The 15,850-nt window shown below is 47.2% G+C and overlaps 1 protein-coding gene and 1 non-coding gene across 2 annotated transcripts in view; one reads left to right on the forward strand and one right to left on the reverse strand.

Moving 5' to 3' along the window:
• The window catches only part of LOC282685 (rhesus-like protein), a 41,026-nt gene that overhangs the window by 17,962 nt on the left and 7,214 nt on the right, over nucleotides 1–15,850 (forward strand). The window contains 5 exon segments of the mRNA NM_174712.3: nucleotides 1,833–1,980; nucleotides 2,916–3,082; nucleotides 3,802–3,939; nucleotides 6,901–7,034; nucleotides 15,038–15,117. Of these exon segments, the coding sequence (NP_777137.1) occupies nucleotides 1,833–1,980; nucleotides 2,916–3,082; nucleotides 3,802–3,939; nucleotides 6,901–7,034; nucleotides 15,038–15,117 (667 nt within the window).
• On the reverse strand, nucleotides 13,740–13,846 carry LOC112443686 (U6 spliceosomal RNA). Its single transcript, XR_003032094.1, has one exon. It is a non-coding gene; the product is annotated as a U6 spliceosomal RNA (small nuclear RNA).

A 15,850-nucleotide genomic window follows, 5' to 3' on the forward strand; every position in this document is an offset into this window, starting at 1 on the left:
TCTTTTTTGGCTGCATCATGCCATGTGGAACTGCCCTAGCAAGGGGGACTAGGAATCTAACCTGTGTTCCCTACAGTGAAAGCATGGAGTCTTAACCACTGAACCACCAGAGAAGTCCACTGATACATTGTTTAGAATTGTTGGTATATAATGATAATAAGCCTGCAATGCAGGAGATCCATGTTCCATCCCCGGGTCAGGAAGTTCCCCTGGAGAAGCGAATGGCAACCCACTCCAGTATTCTTGCCTGGAGAATTCCATGGACAGAGGAGCCTGGTGGGCTACTGGCCATGGGGTCACAAAGAGCTGGACTTGACTGAGCGGGTAACACTTTCATTTTCAGCTGTAATAAAAAGGAGATGGACTTTTAGTTGCTTTTATTATTGTTTTAAATTCTCAACAGGCAACACATCCCCTTATTGCCTGTACCCAGAATAGAGCACTCCCTCTACTCTGTACTCCAGGCAGTAGAACAGGTGGTCCAAAGTGCTGCTGACATGAGAGCATGGCTGTGGCTTTGAGGAAGAGCCAGGGAATGAGCAGGAGGGGAAGTCAGAGGGGTTGTGGGACAGCAGGTCACGCAGAATCCTGTTGGTCATAGTAAGAATGCCTACTTTGATACTGAAGGAGACAGGTGCCATTGGGGGATTCAGAGCAGAAATGTGCCATGAGCTGACTTAGATTTTAACAGGATCGCTTTGGCTGCTACATGGAGAAGCCAGTTGGGGGACAAGGGTGGAAATAGGGAGACCAGTTAGAAGGTTATCACAACAATTTGGGCAAGTATTGAAGTCGGTTTAAACCAAGGTGGGGGTCACTGGGGCATGGCAGTAAAAATTCTGCCAAATCTGGATATTTTTTTGAAGGCACAGTGGACAGGACTTAACAGTAGCCCACTGAGTTATGAAGGGTTACTAAATTTGATATTTGTGTCAGGGGAGTGTGTAATTTCCTCGGTTCAGTCTTGCCACAACAAAAATTTGAAGTGACGGACGGACCAGTGTTACAGCTCCATGTTACAGTGTAGTTTTATTTAGAAAGCAAAGGAAAATAATCCTTGAGGGCAGGTCGACCCAAAAGACAGGAGAAGAAGAGAAGCCCCCTTCCTCCTCCTTTTATATATTTTTTTCTCCTCCCTCTGAGCCTGCCCTATGTAAATTGGGCTAGCCAGGAGGGCTGTTTGTTTAACCTCAGGTCCTCACTCCTTTGTTCTATTTTCACGGGCTTTTCCCTTCTTTGTCTTTTAGCCACCACCATTCTGGACTCCTTTTTCCTATTCTATCTACCTAACATTTGTAAAGCAAAATTAGTACATAGCTTGAATTTTCTGAAGACTTTAGCTTGGTATTATAAGATCTCTGGCAGCTTCATGTTGCAAAGTTTATGTTACTCATACTCCATGCAAAGAGTTGAAATTCTGCCAAAATGCAGCAGTGGGGTACGTGTCCATGTAGCTTTTTCCCCAGGTAAGTGGACTTCGGCCCAAAGCATTCAAAGCCAACCAGAGGGGAGTTCCCTGGCAGTCCAGTGGTTATGACTCAGGTCTTTCACTACTGTGGCCTGGGTTCAGTCCCTGGTCAGGGAACTAAGATCCCACAAGCCGAAAGGTACAGCCAATTAAATAAATAAAGCCAACCAGAAAACTACCAGGAATAAATAAATACACAGCAACTCATGGGGCTCCTCGGAAAGGGGGACTGCTGGGTGGAGTCAGTTTCCTGACTTCAAGTCATGCCTCTTGAATGAAGGCAGAACTTCCTAAATGGAACGCAGGGATTTCCCTGGGAGCAGAGGCTGCTGATGCTCACTGCTTCCACTGGGTTTTGTTGCAGATGAACATGCATGTAAGCATGATGTATATGCACATGTTTGCGGCCTATTTTGGGCTGACTGTGGTCTGCTGCCTCCGGAAGCCTCTGCCCAGCGCATCAGAGGACAAAGATCAGACAGCAACGAGCCCCAGTTTGTTCACCATGCTGGGTGAGGACAAGGTGATGTGGGTGGGCTCAGATCTGGGGTGAGCAGGAGGCTCCAAAAGGGCTCTGCAGAAAAATCTCTCTGCTTTTCCAACTTTCCCTGGGTGTCTGAAGCCCCTTTGTAATGACCCATTTCCTCAAGCAATGTTTGATGAATTCACATCTTTGAAGGAAGCATTCCCCTCTAGGGAACCTCTCTTCATTGATACCCAGAAGAGAGGAGAGACTTGTTACATCTCAGTTTAAATGAGGTTATCCGGGAACTGCCTTGGTGGTCCAGTGGTTAAGAATCCGCCTTACAATGCAAGGGGGTGAGGGTTCAATTGCTGGTTGCTAACCAAGATCCCACATGCCCCAACTAAGACCTGATGCAGCCAAAAATAAATTTAAAAATAAATAAATAAGATTAGATTATCCAATCCTTTTGTCCTTAACTTAAAGAAAAGAATTGGATGCATGAAAAAAGGCAGACTTGGGAGTGGAGCAAAGAATGGGAGCTGGAAGAGAGAAGTAATAATGTCTAATCTGAAGGGTTTTGGTAGAAGTGATGAACTTAAGGGCTGGGAGAGGCTTAGAAGAAGGAAATCGGCAGTGAGACTGCCAGCAGGCAACTGAATACCAGGCCGTGGGGCCAAGTGGAAGAGTTCCATTAATTTAAAAAAAATAAGCATGTGGCCATCATAGGCTAGAGTCAGGAGGCTTGGGTTTTGGTGATTTCAACTCTCTGGGCCTTACTTTTCCTTGCCTATAAAGTATGTTAGCTGGGCCCTGCCGACTTAAGAATTCAGAGAGGAAACCAGACTTGTCCAAAGTTGGTGAGCAAGAAAGTAACAGAGATGAGACTGGCCAGGTCCGGGAGCCTCCTGTCTGAAGTCCCCTGAGACTGAGGCTTTGGAGCAGGAATACTGGTTCTGGCCACTGACCCTTTCTGGTCCACAGGCACCCTCTTCTTGTGGATATTCTGGCCGAGTTTCAACTCTGCTCTGCTGGAACTTGCAGATGAAAGAAACATGGCCGTGTTCAACACCTACTACGCCCTGGCGGTTAGCACAGTGACCGGCATCTTAATGTCAGCCTTGGCTCACCCTCAAGGGAAGATCAATATGGTGAGGAGAAGGGCTGACCCTTGGGCAACACTTGGGTCTTCTAGGCCATATTCATTCATTGGCTTCTATTTTGGGGGGCATTTACTCGTGTTCTTTGTCAACATTGGGCTCAGAGTTTTACATAATTCTTAATTCACTTAATTCTTACAATAGCCGTAACAGTAGGTACAATCAAAGGGCTTCCCTGGTGTCTCAGTGGTAAAGAATCTGCCTGCCAATGCCAGAGATGTGGGTTCGATCCCTGAGTTGGGAAGATCCCCTGGAGAAGGAAATGGCAACCCACTCTAGTATTTCTTGCCTGGAAAATCACATGGACAGAGGAGCCTGGGGGCTATAGTCGATGGGGTAGCAAAAGAGTCAGACATGACTCAGCAACTAAACAACAACAGTTACAATCAAAGCCCCCTTTTTCTGGTGACAAAGTTAAAGCCCTGAGTGGCTAAGCATCCAAGGATACATAACAACTAAGTGTGAGCATGGTTAGGATATTGAGTAACTGCTTTCAAGGTAAACGACTCCCGATCAGGGTGACTGCTCCCTGAGCCCGAGACATGGGGTGAGATAAGACCATTGATGAAGTTTCAGCAGGGGGGAGGGGCTGGTTTCAGGATCAGAGATGCAGGGAGGATGTTATAGTGTTGTCTTGCTATCAGCTTACCAAGTAACTTAGATGCTGTCCTCTAGCTTACTTCATTCACCCACAAGCTATTCCTTTGCAGACTCACATCCACAAGGCAGTGCTGGCAGGAGGTGTGGCTGTGGGTGCCCCTTCTTACCTGATCCATGCTCCTTGGCTTGCCATGGTGCTGGGATCTGTGGCTGGGATGATCTCCATCGGGGGATTCAGATACCTGCAGGTAAGGAGCTGGGCGACTGATACCTGCTGGTTTGGGCTTACACCAAGGTCCAGGCCCCTAGACCGTGGTGGGCCATCACGTATTGCTATGCACTGCATTAGGCGCTGGTTGGCAGCTTCTCAATTTAGGCACTGGTTGGCAGCTTCTCAATTTAGCTTCAGAGCTTGGGTGAGGGACCTGTCCAAGTTGGATGATGCTTTTGCTAAGATCTGGGGAGCAAGTAACAGAACCAATTCAAGCTTGCTCAGGAATAAGGGGGATTTGTTATAAGGCTACTGGGACACCACTGAACCCAAGGATAGGAATGCTGCTGGGAGCCTAGGAATGACTGGCACCAGGGGTGGGAGTGTTGTGGGGAGCCCAAGAAGTTCCTGCTCTTCCTTTTTTGCTTTTCCTGAACACCCATTTTCTTTTCACTCTTCCTTCCTCTTCTATTCCACATGGTGGAATGTCATCTTTCTCTTCAAGAAGGCAGCCATGTGAAATTTCTTGGTACCAACCGCAAGTTCTTTGGAGAAGGGATTCATTGGTCTAACTTGGATAATGTGCCCATCTTTGGCAGGGGTGGGAGACAAGGCACATGATGCATATATGGCTTTTGTCCATGAACCATGTGAAGGGAGATGGGAAAGGCAGCACCCAAAAGAGGGGTGCTGGGTTGATTATCCAGGTCATCTTCACTTCTGATTGTTTAGTTCTTCTTCTGAGTGGATGGATTTATCCTCCTTCAATATTCAACAGATAAGATCACAATGCTCCATCAGAGCCCATTTGTTACAACACACTTCTAAGAGAAATATTTAAGAACAACAAATCTTCATAGGTTTGAAGACTTGATGGAAGAAGAGGGAATAGATTATTGGTTGACACAAGAAGCTGAATTTGAATGAACCATGGATATTCAGGGAGGCAGTTTCAATCCCAAATAGGGAAGAATTTACCAACAGCTCAATCTGACCACAGACGGAGCAGTCTGCTTTTCATCTCTGAAGTGGAAACACACATCTTTTATCTCCTCTGACTTTGAGGCCCTCTGATGAAAGTAAGATGTGCACAGCCAAACATGTGTCATAGGAATTTCCTAGAAGTCCAGTGGTTCAGACTCCAAACTTCGACTGCCAAGTGCCCGGTTCAGTCCCTGGTTGGGGAACTAAGATCCCTCAAGCTATAAGGTGTGGCCAAAACTCGTGTATCATGAGTTATCATCAGGCTCAGTGTCCATCATTTTCTCTGTGCCTCAGGTTGCTTGATTCTATCGCCAGGGGAAGGATTCAAAGATGATTCACTGATTTTTTTTTTCATTCATTTGCTCAACACATTTAACAGACATCCTGTGTCCCAAGCTGTAGTGTAGTGAAGAAAATGGATAAATAAACACAGCACAGTTTAAGAACTGCTGCTGCTGCTGCTAAGTCGCTTCAGTCATGTCCGACTCTGTGCGACCCCATAGACGGCAGCCCACCAGGCTCTAGAGCACATCTAAGCTGGCCTGAGATGGGTCAGGAAATGCTTCCCAGGGCACAGGATGTCTCAGCTAAGCACTGACAGGGAACTAATATTCACCAGGGAAAGAAGTGGAAAATGTCCTCCAGGCAGAAGGAATAGTGTGTTCAAAGGCTCAGTGGTGAGAAGAGCATGTGACCCAACCAAGACACAGATGTTCTTTTGGCTGAAGCATCAAGTTCATCAGGGAGTGTGTCTCTCACCAGAGCTTTGAGAGATGGCTGGTGCTCAGGAACACCTCCTGGGGGAGCTGAAGAGTCTGAATTGTTAATCTGAACACAGTGAGGATTCTGAGGAGGGAACTAGCCTGATAAAATTTGCATTGGAGGCCTTTCCTGGTGGTCCAGTGGTTAAGATTCCACTTTCCAATGCACGGGTCATGGGTTCAATCTCAGGCCCGGGAACTAAGACCCCATACACTGCAGGGCAACTAAGCCTGTGTGTGTCACACTACTGAGCCTGCACACCACTAGTGTCTGTGTGCCACAGTGGAAGACCCTGTGTGCTGGAACTAAGACCCAACGAAGCCAAATAAACAGATATATTGTTTAATTTGCATTGGCCTCCACATCTGTTGGCTCACGGCCATCTGGGAGGCCACGTGATGAAATGGAAGGAGTGCTGACTGGGACTCTGGTGGAGTGGTCAGCTTCTTACCTTTCAATCAGCCAAGTAGTCTCTTGGATGGAGTTAGGTTTGGGCTGGACCAGTGGGTTTCAATCAACCGCTGGGGACATGGACAATGTCTGGAGACAGTTTTGGTGGATATACCTGGGAGAGGGCTGCTTCTGGCATCTAGAAGGTATAGGCCAGGGATACTGCTGAACCTCCTATAATGCACAGGAGGGCCCCTCAGTGAAAGAAAGTGAAAGTGAAAGTCGCTCAGTCATGTCCAACTCTTTGCAACCCCATGGACTATACAGTCAGTGGAATTCTCCAGGCCAGAACACTGGAGTGGGTAGCCATTCCCTTCTCCACGGGATCTTTCTAATCCAGGGATCGAACCTAGGTCTCTGGCATTGCAGGAGATTCTTTACCAGCTGAGCCACAAGGGAAGCCCAAGAATACTGGGGTGGGTAGCCTACGCCTTCTCCAGGGGATCTTCCTGACCTGGGAATCAAGCCGGGGTCTCCTGCATTGCAGGAGGATTCTTTACCAACTGAGCTCCCCCAACACAGCCCCAAATGTGAGCAGTATGGACCATGGCCAGCAGCACTGGTATCATCCGGGACTTTGTTAGAAATGTAGAATCACAGGCCCCAGACCTACTAAATCCAACTCTGCATTTGGATGAGCTGCCCAGATGCTGTGAGTACACACGCAAATCTGAGAAGTACTTATTTAGCTGAGCCCTAATGCCCATCCCCCAGATGCCCTGGATGCCAAGGGTCTGGGAAAGGGTGGGGAAGGTGTAGCAGTCCCACATGTAGCTCTGCTGATGATGGTGTTTGTCCCCAGGCGTGTCTCCAGCGAAAGGTGCAACTCCACGACACCTACGGCGTGCACTACACCTTTGGCTTGCCGGGTCTGCTTGGAGGGATTGTCAACATCATGCTGATGGCGCTTCAGGCCCAGGGAGTCGATAAGTCCACGTGGGTCACTTGGCTTAGCCCCCTGTCACTCCATCCATCTCAGGAAGCAGTGTGCCCAGAGTCCTTGGCTGGGGGTGAGGGCCATACACTCAGGGCCAGGCAGTCAGAAGGCTTCAGTGAATATCTGTTGGCCAATTTATTCCAAAATTCCAGATAAGTCCCCACCTTGTATGGACTGTCCAGGTCACTTCTTTCTAAAGCAGTTAGCTTAAGTGAAAGGAAAAGCTGATAGTCCTGCTGCTGCTGCTGCTGCTGCTAAGCCGCTTCAGATCATGTGCGATCCTATAGACGGCAGCCCACCAGGCTCCGCCGACCCTGGGATTCTCTAGGCAAGAACACTGGAGTGGGTTGCCATTTCCTTCTCCAATGCATGAAAGTGAAAAGTGAAAGTGAAGTCGCTCAGTCGTGTCCGACTCTTAGCAACCCCATGGACTGCAGCCTACCAGGCTCCTCCATCCATGACATTTTCCAGGCAAGAGTACTGGAGTGGGGTGCCATTGCCTTCTCCATGATAGTCCTGAGGCCTCTCCAAATGTAGACAGAGGAGGCAGTCAGGCCCAAACCAACTGAGTCCATTTCTCGGCCCCTGGTGATTTAGGTGGTGGTGAAATAACCATGAGGTCTTGACCTGGGCCATGCTACCTAACCTCTCTGAGCCTCTGTCTCCCCATGGCAAATGAAGATAATGGTAGTACTTCCTCGCATAGGGGTGTTGGATGCTAAGCACTGTGTGGTTAAAAGGATTTGATATGTGATATGTTCATGTAGGAAAATGCTGAATACTGCTCATCCCTAGGACCCAGAGAGGAAAAGTGTGTGGTTAATGTCTCAATTGTGAGGTGGGAATGTGGGTCCCTGGACCAGAGTCAGGTCCCACACCCCCCAGGCAATCAGATCAGATCAGATCAGATCAGTCGCTCAGTCGTGTCCGACTCTTTGCGACCCCATGAATCGCAGCATGCCAGGCCTCCCTGTCCATCACCAACTCCCGGAGTTCACTCAGACTCATAGACAGCAGTGATCAGAACTCTGACCATAGCTTTCTGAAAGTTGTTATCTTCTTGTTCTCGCTTTCTGGGTTTTTCTTCTGAACTTATCTTCTGAATGTGGCTCACACATAATGAAAGAGTGACTTGTGCATGATACAGGAATAGATTTTTCCAGATGAACCCATACAGTGATAACAACAATAAAATTACTGATGACAATCAGGACTATTTATTGACTGCTTTCTAAGTACTAGGCATTAAGCTAAAATCATTAGGTGTACCATCTTATTTAATCCTCACAACTACCTGGTGAGGTGTTATTAGCTTTCCCTAAGAAATGATACCTTGGGGGAGTTAGCTGTCTGAAGTCACATGGCTGGAAGCTGGCTGTCGAGGTGGTGAGCACCAGCGGTGGGTGATGAGAAATTGTGTTTGGAAGCATCTCAGAGAAATCATGGAGAGCTAGTTCCTTATAATTCCAACAACAGAGACAACCATAGCCCCAGATTATAGGGATCATCTATGAGCAAATGAGACATACATCCTTGAGCTGCTTAGGGATGAGGAGGATCCCATTTGGGGATGAGGAGAGGATGGTGTATGTGAAACAAGGCATCTCAGTAACGGACTCCAAAGGTGTTCCTGCTGCTGTTTTAATAACTGTGTGACTGTCGGCAATCTCTTTCCTCTCTCCCGGGCCCTGAGTCCCCCTCTATAAAACGACGGGTTGATCTAGCAGGGTCCTACACTCAGATGCCTGTAGGGACCAGGCTGCTGCTGCTGCTGCTGCTGCTAAGTCGCTTCAGTCATGTCCGACTTTGTGCAACCCCATAGACGGCAGCCCACCAGGCTCCCCTGTCCCTGGGATTCTCCAGGCAAAAACACTGGAGTGGGTTGCCATTTCCTTCTCCAATGCATGAAAGTGAAAAGTGAAAGTGAAGTCGCTCAGTCATGTCTGACTCTTTTGCGACCCCATGGACTGCAGCCTACCAGGCTCCTCCGTCCATGGCAGGTAAGGTTAAAAATGAGACCAGCAGGGGGAGGAAACCACGGGCATTTGTTCTTCAGTGCCTGGCAGCTTAAACCATCCAGAGACTCGGGATCAGTATTGTCAGATACTGATACTTTTCTTTTTTTTTATTTTATTTTATTTTTAAACTTTACATAATTGTATTAGTTTTGCCAAATATCAAAATGAATCTGCCACAGGTATACATGTGTTCCCCATCCTGAACCCTCCTCCCTCTAATGACTTTTAAAGAGAAGGCAGAAATCCAGAGTTATGCACATACTCCCCAAGTATTGGCAAAAGATTCAAAATCATTAGAAACACATGCGTGCTAAGTCGCTTCAGTTATGTCCAACTCTTTGCGACCCCATGGGCTCCCCTGTCCATGAAATTCTCCAGGCAAGGATACTGGAGTGGGTTGCCATTTCCTTCTCCAGGGGATCTTCCTGACCCAGGGATCCAACCTGGGTCTCTTGCATTGCAAGCAGATTCTTTACCATCTCAGCTACAGGGAAATCCCCATTAGAAACACTGTGTGAACCAAATTCTGCTTGTGGGCTGCTGACCTGGAACTTCTGGATCACTTGACCTCCCCTCCCCCGAATTCTGTGATTCTCTGGCTCTCCCAGAACAGTGGTTCTCAACAGCAACAGTATCTCCTGGGACTTGATAAAAATGCAAATCCTCCCCGACCCCAGACCCACACAATTAGACCCAGCAGTCTGTTTTCTCAAGTCCTGTATGTGCTTCTCCTGCAAGTTCAGGTTCGAGAGGTGTTGCCCTATAGCAAAAAATAGAAACAAAGCAAAACAAACAACCAATCCGCTGCTAAGGGATTAACAACTGGCTTTCTGGTGAAACAAAGCCCTGACTTAGAGCATTTACTGATTACTCTGGTGCCAATACTCTCACCATGGCTGATTTCAAGCCATCAAAGGGATACTCCCAAACATGGAGTTGAGAGGAGATGAGAGCTGCGTGAGCCTGACTCCAGCACCGTCTCCAAGTCAAGTCTCATCAGGATGAGACAGCTGAGGACCAAGTATTAGTCTTCTCTCGTCTGCAGGAACTTGGCAAAGGGAAGGGCACAGTGACAGCAATGACCTCTCTCGGGGTGGCCTCTGGTCTGCTGGAAGTAAAGGGCACAGGCTTCGGGGACAAATAGAGCAGGGTCACACTTAACAGTTGTGTGACTTTGGGCATGGTATTCAAACTCTCTCTAAAGTCTCAGTTTTCTATCTGTAAAATAGGATGATAAGATGCACATCCCAGGGCTGCTGTGAAGATTCAGCAACATATAAGAAAGGGCTCAAGGCTTCGCCAGTGGCTCAGACAGTAAAAAATCTGCCTACAATGTAGAAGACTTGGGTTCAATCCCAGGAGGAAATGGCAACTCACTCCAGTACTCTTGCCTGGAGAGTCCCGTGGACAGAGGAGCCTGGTGGGCTACAGTCCATGGCGTCACAAAGAGTCAGACACCACTGAGCAACTGACGCTTTCACTTTCTTACAAGAAAGGGCTCAGGACAGTGCTTGGCAGGTAGTAAACACTCAACACACGGCCCCTTTCTTTAGGATAGTTACTGATGCTGCTGCCTCCGTAAGAAGGGCATCTGCATGTAATGGAGATGGCGAGAGGACTGGGCTGGTCGTCAGAGCACTTCCCAGGAAGTGTGGATCAGCTGCTTTAGTAGCTCTGTGTTATCGGACACGTCATTCCAAAGAATGACTTTTCATTCTTTCCACGAACAGTATTTGCCCATTTCCCTATTCAGGTGAGTGAGTGTAAATGAGTCAGATGCTGTGCCTGGAGCCTGGATGGAGCATTTTTCACAAATTGTGGGATTTTAAGTGGTGTGAAGACACACTTGAAAAGCACCGGATCACGCAGTGCAGGCGCCCTTTGCAGTTCTCACGCAATTGGTTGATTACATCAGGGAAAAAGGCTTCCCTTAGGGCTGTCTCCACACTCTTCCCACCCTCGCTGACCTCCAACTTCAACAACAGCAGAGGAAACCTCAGTCTGAGATTTGCCCCGGCTGCTGCATCTAAAGGAGATTAAAGCAGTATTTTTTTTCACTGTGTCTTGGTTACCTCCTACTTCTCTTCCATTTAAGCTAGTGACACAAAGTTCCTTTTAAATAGATTTATTAAAATTTTTTTTTAAGTTTACTTAAAGAAAAATATATGGGCTTCCCTGGTGGCTCAGATGGTAAAGCATCTGCCTGCAACGTGGAAGACCTAGGTTCGATCCCTGGGTTGGGAAGATCCCCTGGAGAAGGAAATGCCAACCTACTCCAGTGCCCTTGCCTGGAAAATCCTATGAACGGAGGAGCCTGGTAGGCTACAGTCCGTAGGGTTGCAAAGAGTCGGACAGGACTGAACAACTTCACTTTAAAGAAAAATATTAAAAACAAATCTCTGGGACTTCCCTGGTGGTTCAGGGGTAAAGAATCCGCCTGCCAAGGCAGGAGATAAAATCCGCATGCTGGGTGGTCACTAAGCCCGAGCACCACAACTACTGAGCCTGTGCCCTAAGCCCAGGAACTGCAACTGCTGAAGCCTTGCACTCTACAGCCTGTGCTCTGCCACAAGAGAAGCCACTGCAATGAGAAGCCTGAACACCACAACCAGAGAGTAGCCCCCGCTCGCCACAACTAGATAAAGCCCACACTCAGCAATGAAGACCCAGCGCAGCCATAAACAAATAGATAAATAATAGTATCCCTGGAATGCAGACCTGGCCAAATCTGAGAAGGGAGCCCGCCGATGTGGAGATTTGGCCACTTTTGTGGGTAGGCAGAGCTGCCTGGTTTGAATCCCTAGAAACACCCATTCCAAGCTACGTAGCTATGGGACCCTTGGTTCACTTTCCTAACCTGCTCCTCCCATTTGTGAAGGAGGGACTTTCAGATGGTGAACTGTAGAGGCTGAGGCCCTGGCGCAAGGAGCCCACCCTGTGTGGGGAATGTTAACACAGCCATTTCTGCCTCATCCATTTCCACTCTCAGATGGCAGTAGGATAGAGGGAATTTGGGTTGTAAGTAGCAGATTTGGGTTTAGCCTTTAATCTACGTACAATGCAGGAGACCCTGGTTCGATTCTTGGGTCAGGAAGATCATCCGGAGAAGGGAATGGCTACTCACTCCAGTATTCTGGCCTGAAGAATTCCATGGACTATTCCATGGGGTCGCAAAGAGTCAACACGACTTAGTGACTTTCGCTTTTCAATTTTATTCTACACTTACTACTTTTTTAAGAAACTTTTTTCTTGTAATACAATCTACTTCCAGAATAGTCAAGTATCATAAGGGTTGGCTTCCCTGATGGTCCTGTGGTAAAGAATCCACCTGTCAATGCAGGAGATACAGGCTCCATCCCTGGTCCGGGAAGATCCCACATGGCACAGAACAACTAAGCCTGTGCTCCACAGCTATTAAGCCAGCGCCCTAGAACCTGCGCTCTGCAAAAAGAGAAGCCACTGCTATGAGAAGCCCACATACTGCAACCAGAGAGTAGCCTCCACTCACTATAACTAGAGAAAAACCCACGCCATAGCACCAAAGCCCCAGCACAGCCAAAATAAACAAAAAAAAATTTTTAATATATCATAAGAATACCACTTAGTGACTTCTGACACAGCCAATAACCAGCACACAGAACTCTGTGTCCTGTCCCAGGGCAACCACCAACCTGACTTCTAAGAGCAGCAATCAGTCTTGCCTGTTTTTGTCCTTTGAATGCATAAAATCATACAGGAGGTCTGCTCTTGTGTTCTTCTTGGCTTCTTTCACTCAACTTTGAAGTTGTGAGATCCATCCATGTCGTTATCTCTGTAGATTGTTCATTTTCATTGGCGAATAACATTGATTTGTGCTTGGGCTTAATTGATAAAGGCAACTGAATGACAACATGGAGAGGTCAATGTCATTGAACGGAAACTTCAGTGTTCCAATTGCCCTGGAAATGAGAGGCAGGACATACCATGCAGGGACACGTGAAAGCTTATCACATGCAGGGACCAGGCAGTAGAGAGAGACGGCAGCAGAGACTATGTCTTTAGGACTAGAGTGGCAGGGGAGGGACACAGGGATGTCCCCTATAGGCCGAAAGTGAAAACACAAATGTTAGAGCTTCCAGTTGGGGGCTTGCAATGAAAGTTGACTTATGAGAGATCGAGGTAAACAATGTTGACACTTAGTTTGGCCCTGCAATAAATGAGTGGCAAATACAACATTTAAGAAAACATAGAACAGAGTTCCATTATATGAACACAGCACAATTTACCCATTGTCGATGAGCAATGGGTAGTTCCTAGTGTGGAGCTAGTATTGTTGTTATGAATGTGCTAGCACTTTTTTTTTGAACCTACAAATGCGCTTCTGTTGAGTGTATGCCTAGAAGTTGAGTTGGATCGTACAGTTTTCATACAATCTGCTTCAGTGGATACTTTCAGTTTTCTATTGGGGTTTATACAGTAGAAACTGAGAGCTTCCTTTACCTAATATATAATTTAGACATCAAACTTACTGTTTTAATATTCATTTGCTTGATGACTACTTAAGCGTAGTACTTTTTTTGGCATTTGAATACCTCCTCTTTGGAAATGTCTGTTCAATTTCTTTTGCCTACTTTTCTGTTGTATGTTCTGACTTTTTCTTATTGATTTCTAGGGATTTTTTTTTCCTGGGGTACTGAACCAGGAAGCAAAAATATGGAACACTTCACGAATTTGCGTGTCATCCTTGCGCAGGGGCCATGCTAATCTTCTCTGTATCGTTCCAATTTTAGTATATGTGCTGCTGAAGCGAGCACTGATTTCTAGGAATTATTTAAAAATTCTGGATATTGGTCTTTTGTCAGATATATGTACTGTAAATAGCTTCCCCAGTTTTGTGGGTTATTTTTCACTTTCTTAATGATGTCTTTTGATGAACAGAAGTTCTTAATTTTATTATAGTTCAATGTATCATTGTTCCCTCTATGTTGAGTTTTTATGTGTCCTGTTTAAGACATTTTTGCCTACTACAGGGTCACATAGATGTCCTCCAAGGGCCGCTTAATAGCTTATTTATTTATTATTAATTTAGATTTTTTAATTAGAGGCTAATTACTTTACAACATTGTGGTGGTTTTTGCCATACATCGACATGAATCAGCCCTGGGTGTACATGTGTCCCACCATCCCAAATCCCACTCCCACCTACCTCCCCACCCCACCGTTTAATAGTTTACAGTGAAGCCTTGGGGTTGCTTTGAAGGAGAGAAGACAGGGAAGTATGTTCAAGGGGGGGTGGGCAGGGGAGATGGGTCTGTTGGCCAAGTTGTACCCTATCTTGCCCTTATAGACATAAAACCTTTCTTTTTCTTGCCCTGAGAGACATAAAACCTTTATCTTTAATTGCCTAATGAGGAAACTCAGGACTCCAAGGTTAAGTGCCCAGGGTCACACAGCTAGTGACAGAACTGGGACTTGAACTGGGTTTTCTGACTTATGGCCTAGTTCATTATCCACGAACTAAACTAAGCCAAAGAGGATCTTGAAATCCCTCCTACGTGTCTGAGCAGCTTTGCAGGAGAGTGATGGGAAGGGGCTTCCTGGGGAGGGACATTTGCTCTCCTGGCAGCCTTGCTGGCAGCGTCAGGAGAGTGATGGGAAGGGGCTTCCTGGGGAGGGACATTTGCTCTCCTGGCAGCCTTGCTGGCAGCGTCAGGAGAGTGATGGGAAGGGGCTTCCTGGGGAGGGACATTTGCTCTCCTGGCAGCCTTGCTGGCAGCGTCAGGAGAGTGATGGGAAGGGGCTTCCTGGGGAGGGACATTTGCTCTCCTGGCGGCCTTGCTGGCAGCGTCAGGAGAGTGATGGGAAGGGGCTTCCTGGGGAGGGACATTTGCTCTCCTGGCGGCCTTGCTGGCAGCGTCAGTACTGATGCACATAGTCCTTTTGATCCCCAGTGGTCTTTGCGGCCTGATGCCCCAATGTGACCACCTCTGCTTTGTCATTTCTAGGCTCGGCTACAAGGTACTCATCGACCTCGGGGCGCTGGCCTTCACCATCGTCATGGGTGTGGCCTCTGGCCTCTTGACAGGTCAGTGTGAGACCACACTTCTTCCACCATCGTCCAGGGCACAGGGTCTGGGCCGAGATTGCAACTGCCCCATGGTTGGGCATGTATGTGTCCATCTCCTTCCCCATGAACCCACCCCTTCAGCTCCAGCCAAATAAGGCGAAGGGCTCATATCTTGATTTAAAAAAACAAATGAACACAGAATCACAAAATTTCAGAATTGGGAAGGCCCTCAGAGGTCACCTGAACACTATAGCCTCTTGAGCCCAGGACTGGTGATTTCACTGAATTTTGTACAGAAGACTAAGGAAACCCTGATGCTTACAGAGCTTACCTTTTATTCCCTGATAACACTTATACTGCTATTTTGTTCAGCAAATAGACGAGGTACTAGGGACACAGCAGTGAACAAACCAAATTCCCTGGTCATACCGAGTTGATACTCTAGGTGGAGAAGGAGCTTTCACCATAAACAGAAAAAAATACGGTACATCAGATGGTGATAAGCACTATGCTGAGAAATAAATCAGGGTAGGGAAATGCAGAGTCATGGTGAGAGTGGGGTGCTCTTTAGGAAGGGTGGTAAGGAAGGCCTATCTAAGAAGTTGACCTTTAAGCAAGGACTTGACTGCAAAGAAGGAGGGAGACATACTGTGTATTTATTTGGGAGAAGAACTTTCCATGAAAAGGGACAGCAAGGCCAGAGGCACTGAGGCAGGAGCATCCTTTGCTTGTTTGGGGAATAGCCAGGATG

Source organism: Bos taurus, chromosome 2, assembly GCF_002263795.3.
Source record: "Bos taurus isolate L1 Dominette 01449 registration number 42190680 breed Hereford chromosome 2, ARS-UCD2.0, whole genome shotgun sequence".
In the NCBI taxonomy this organism is placed as follows: domain Eukaryota; kingdom Metazoa; phylum Chordata; class Mammalia; order Artiodactyla; family Bovidae; genus Bos; species Bos taurus.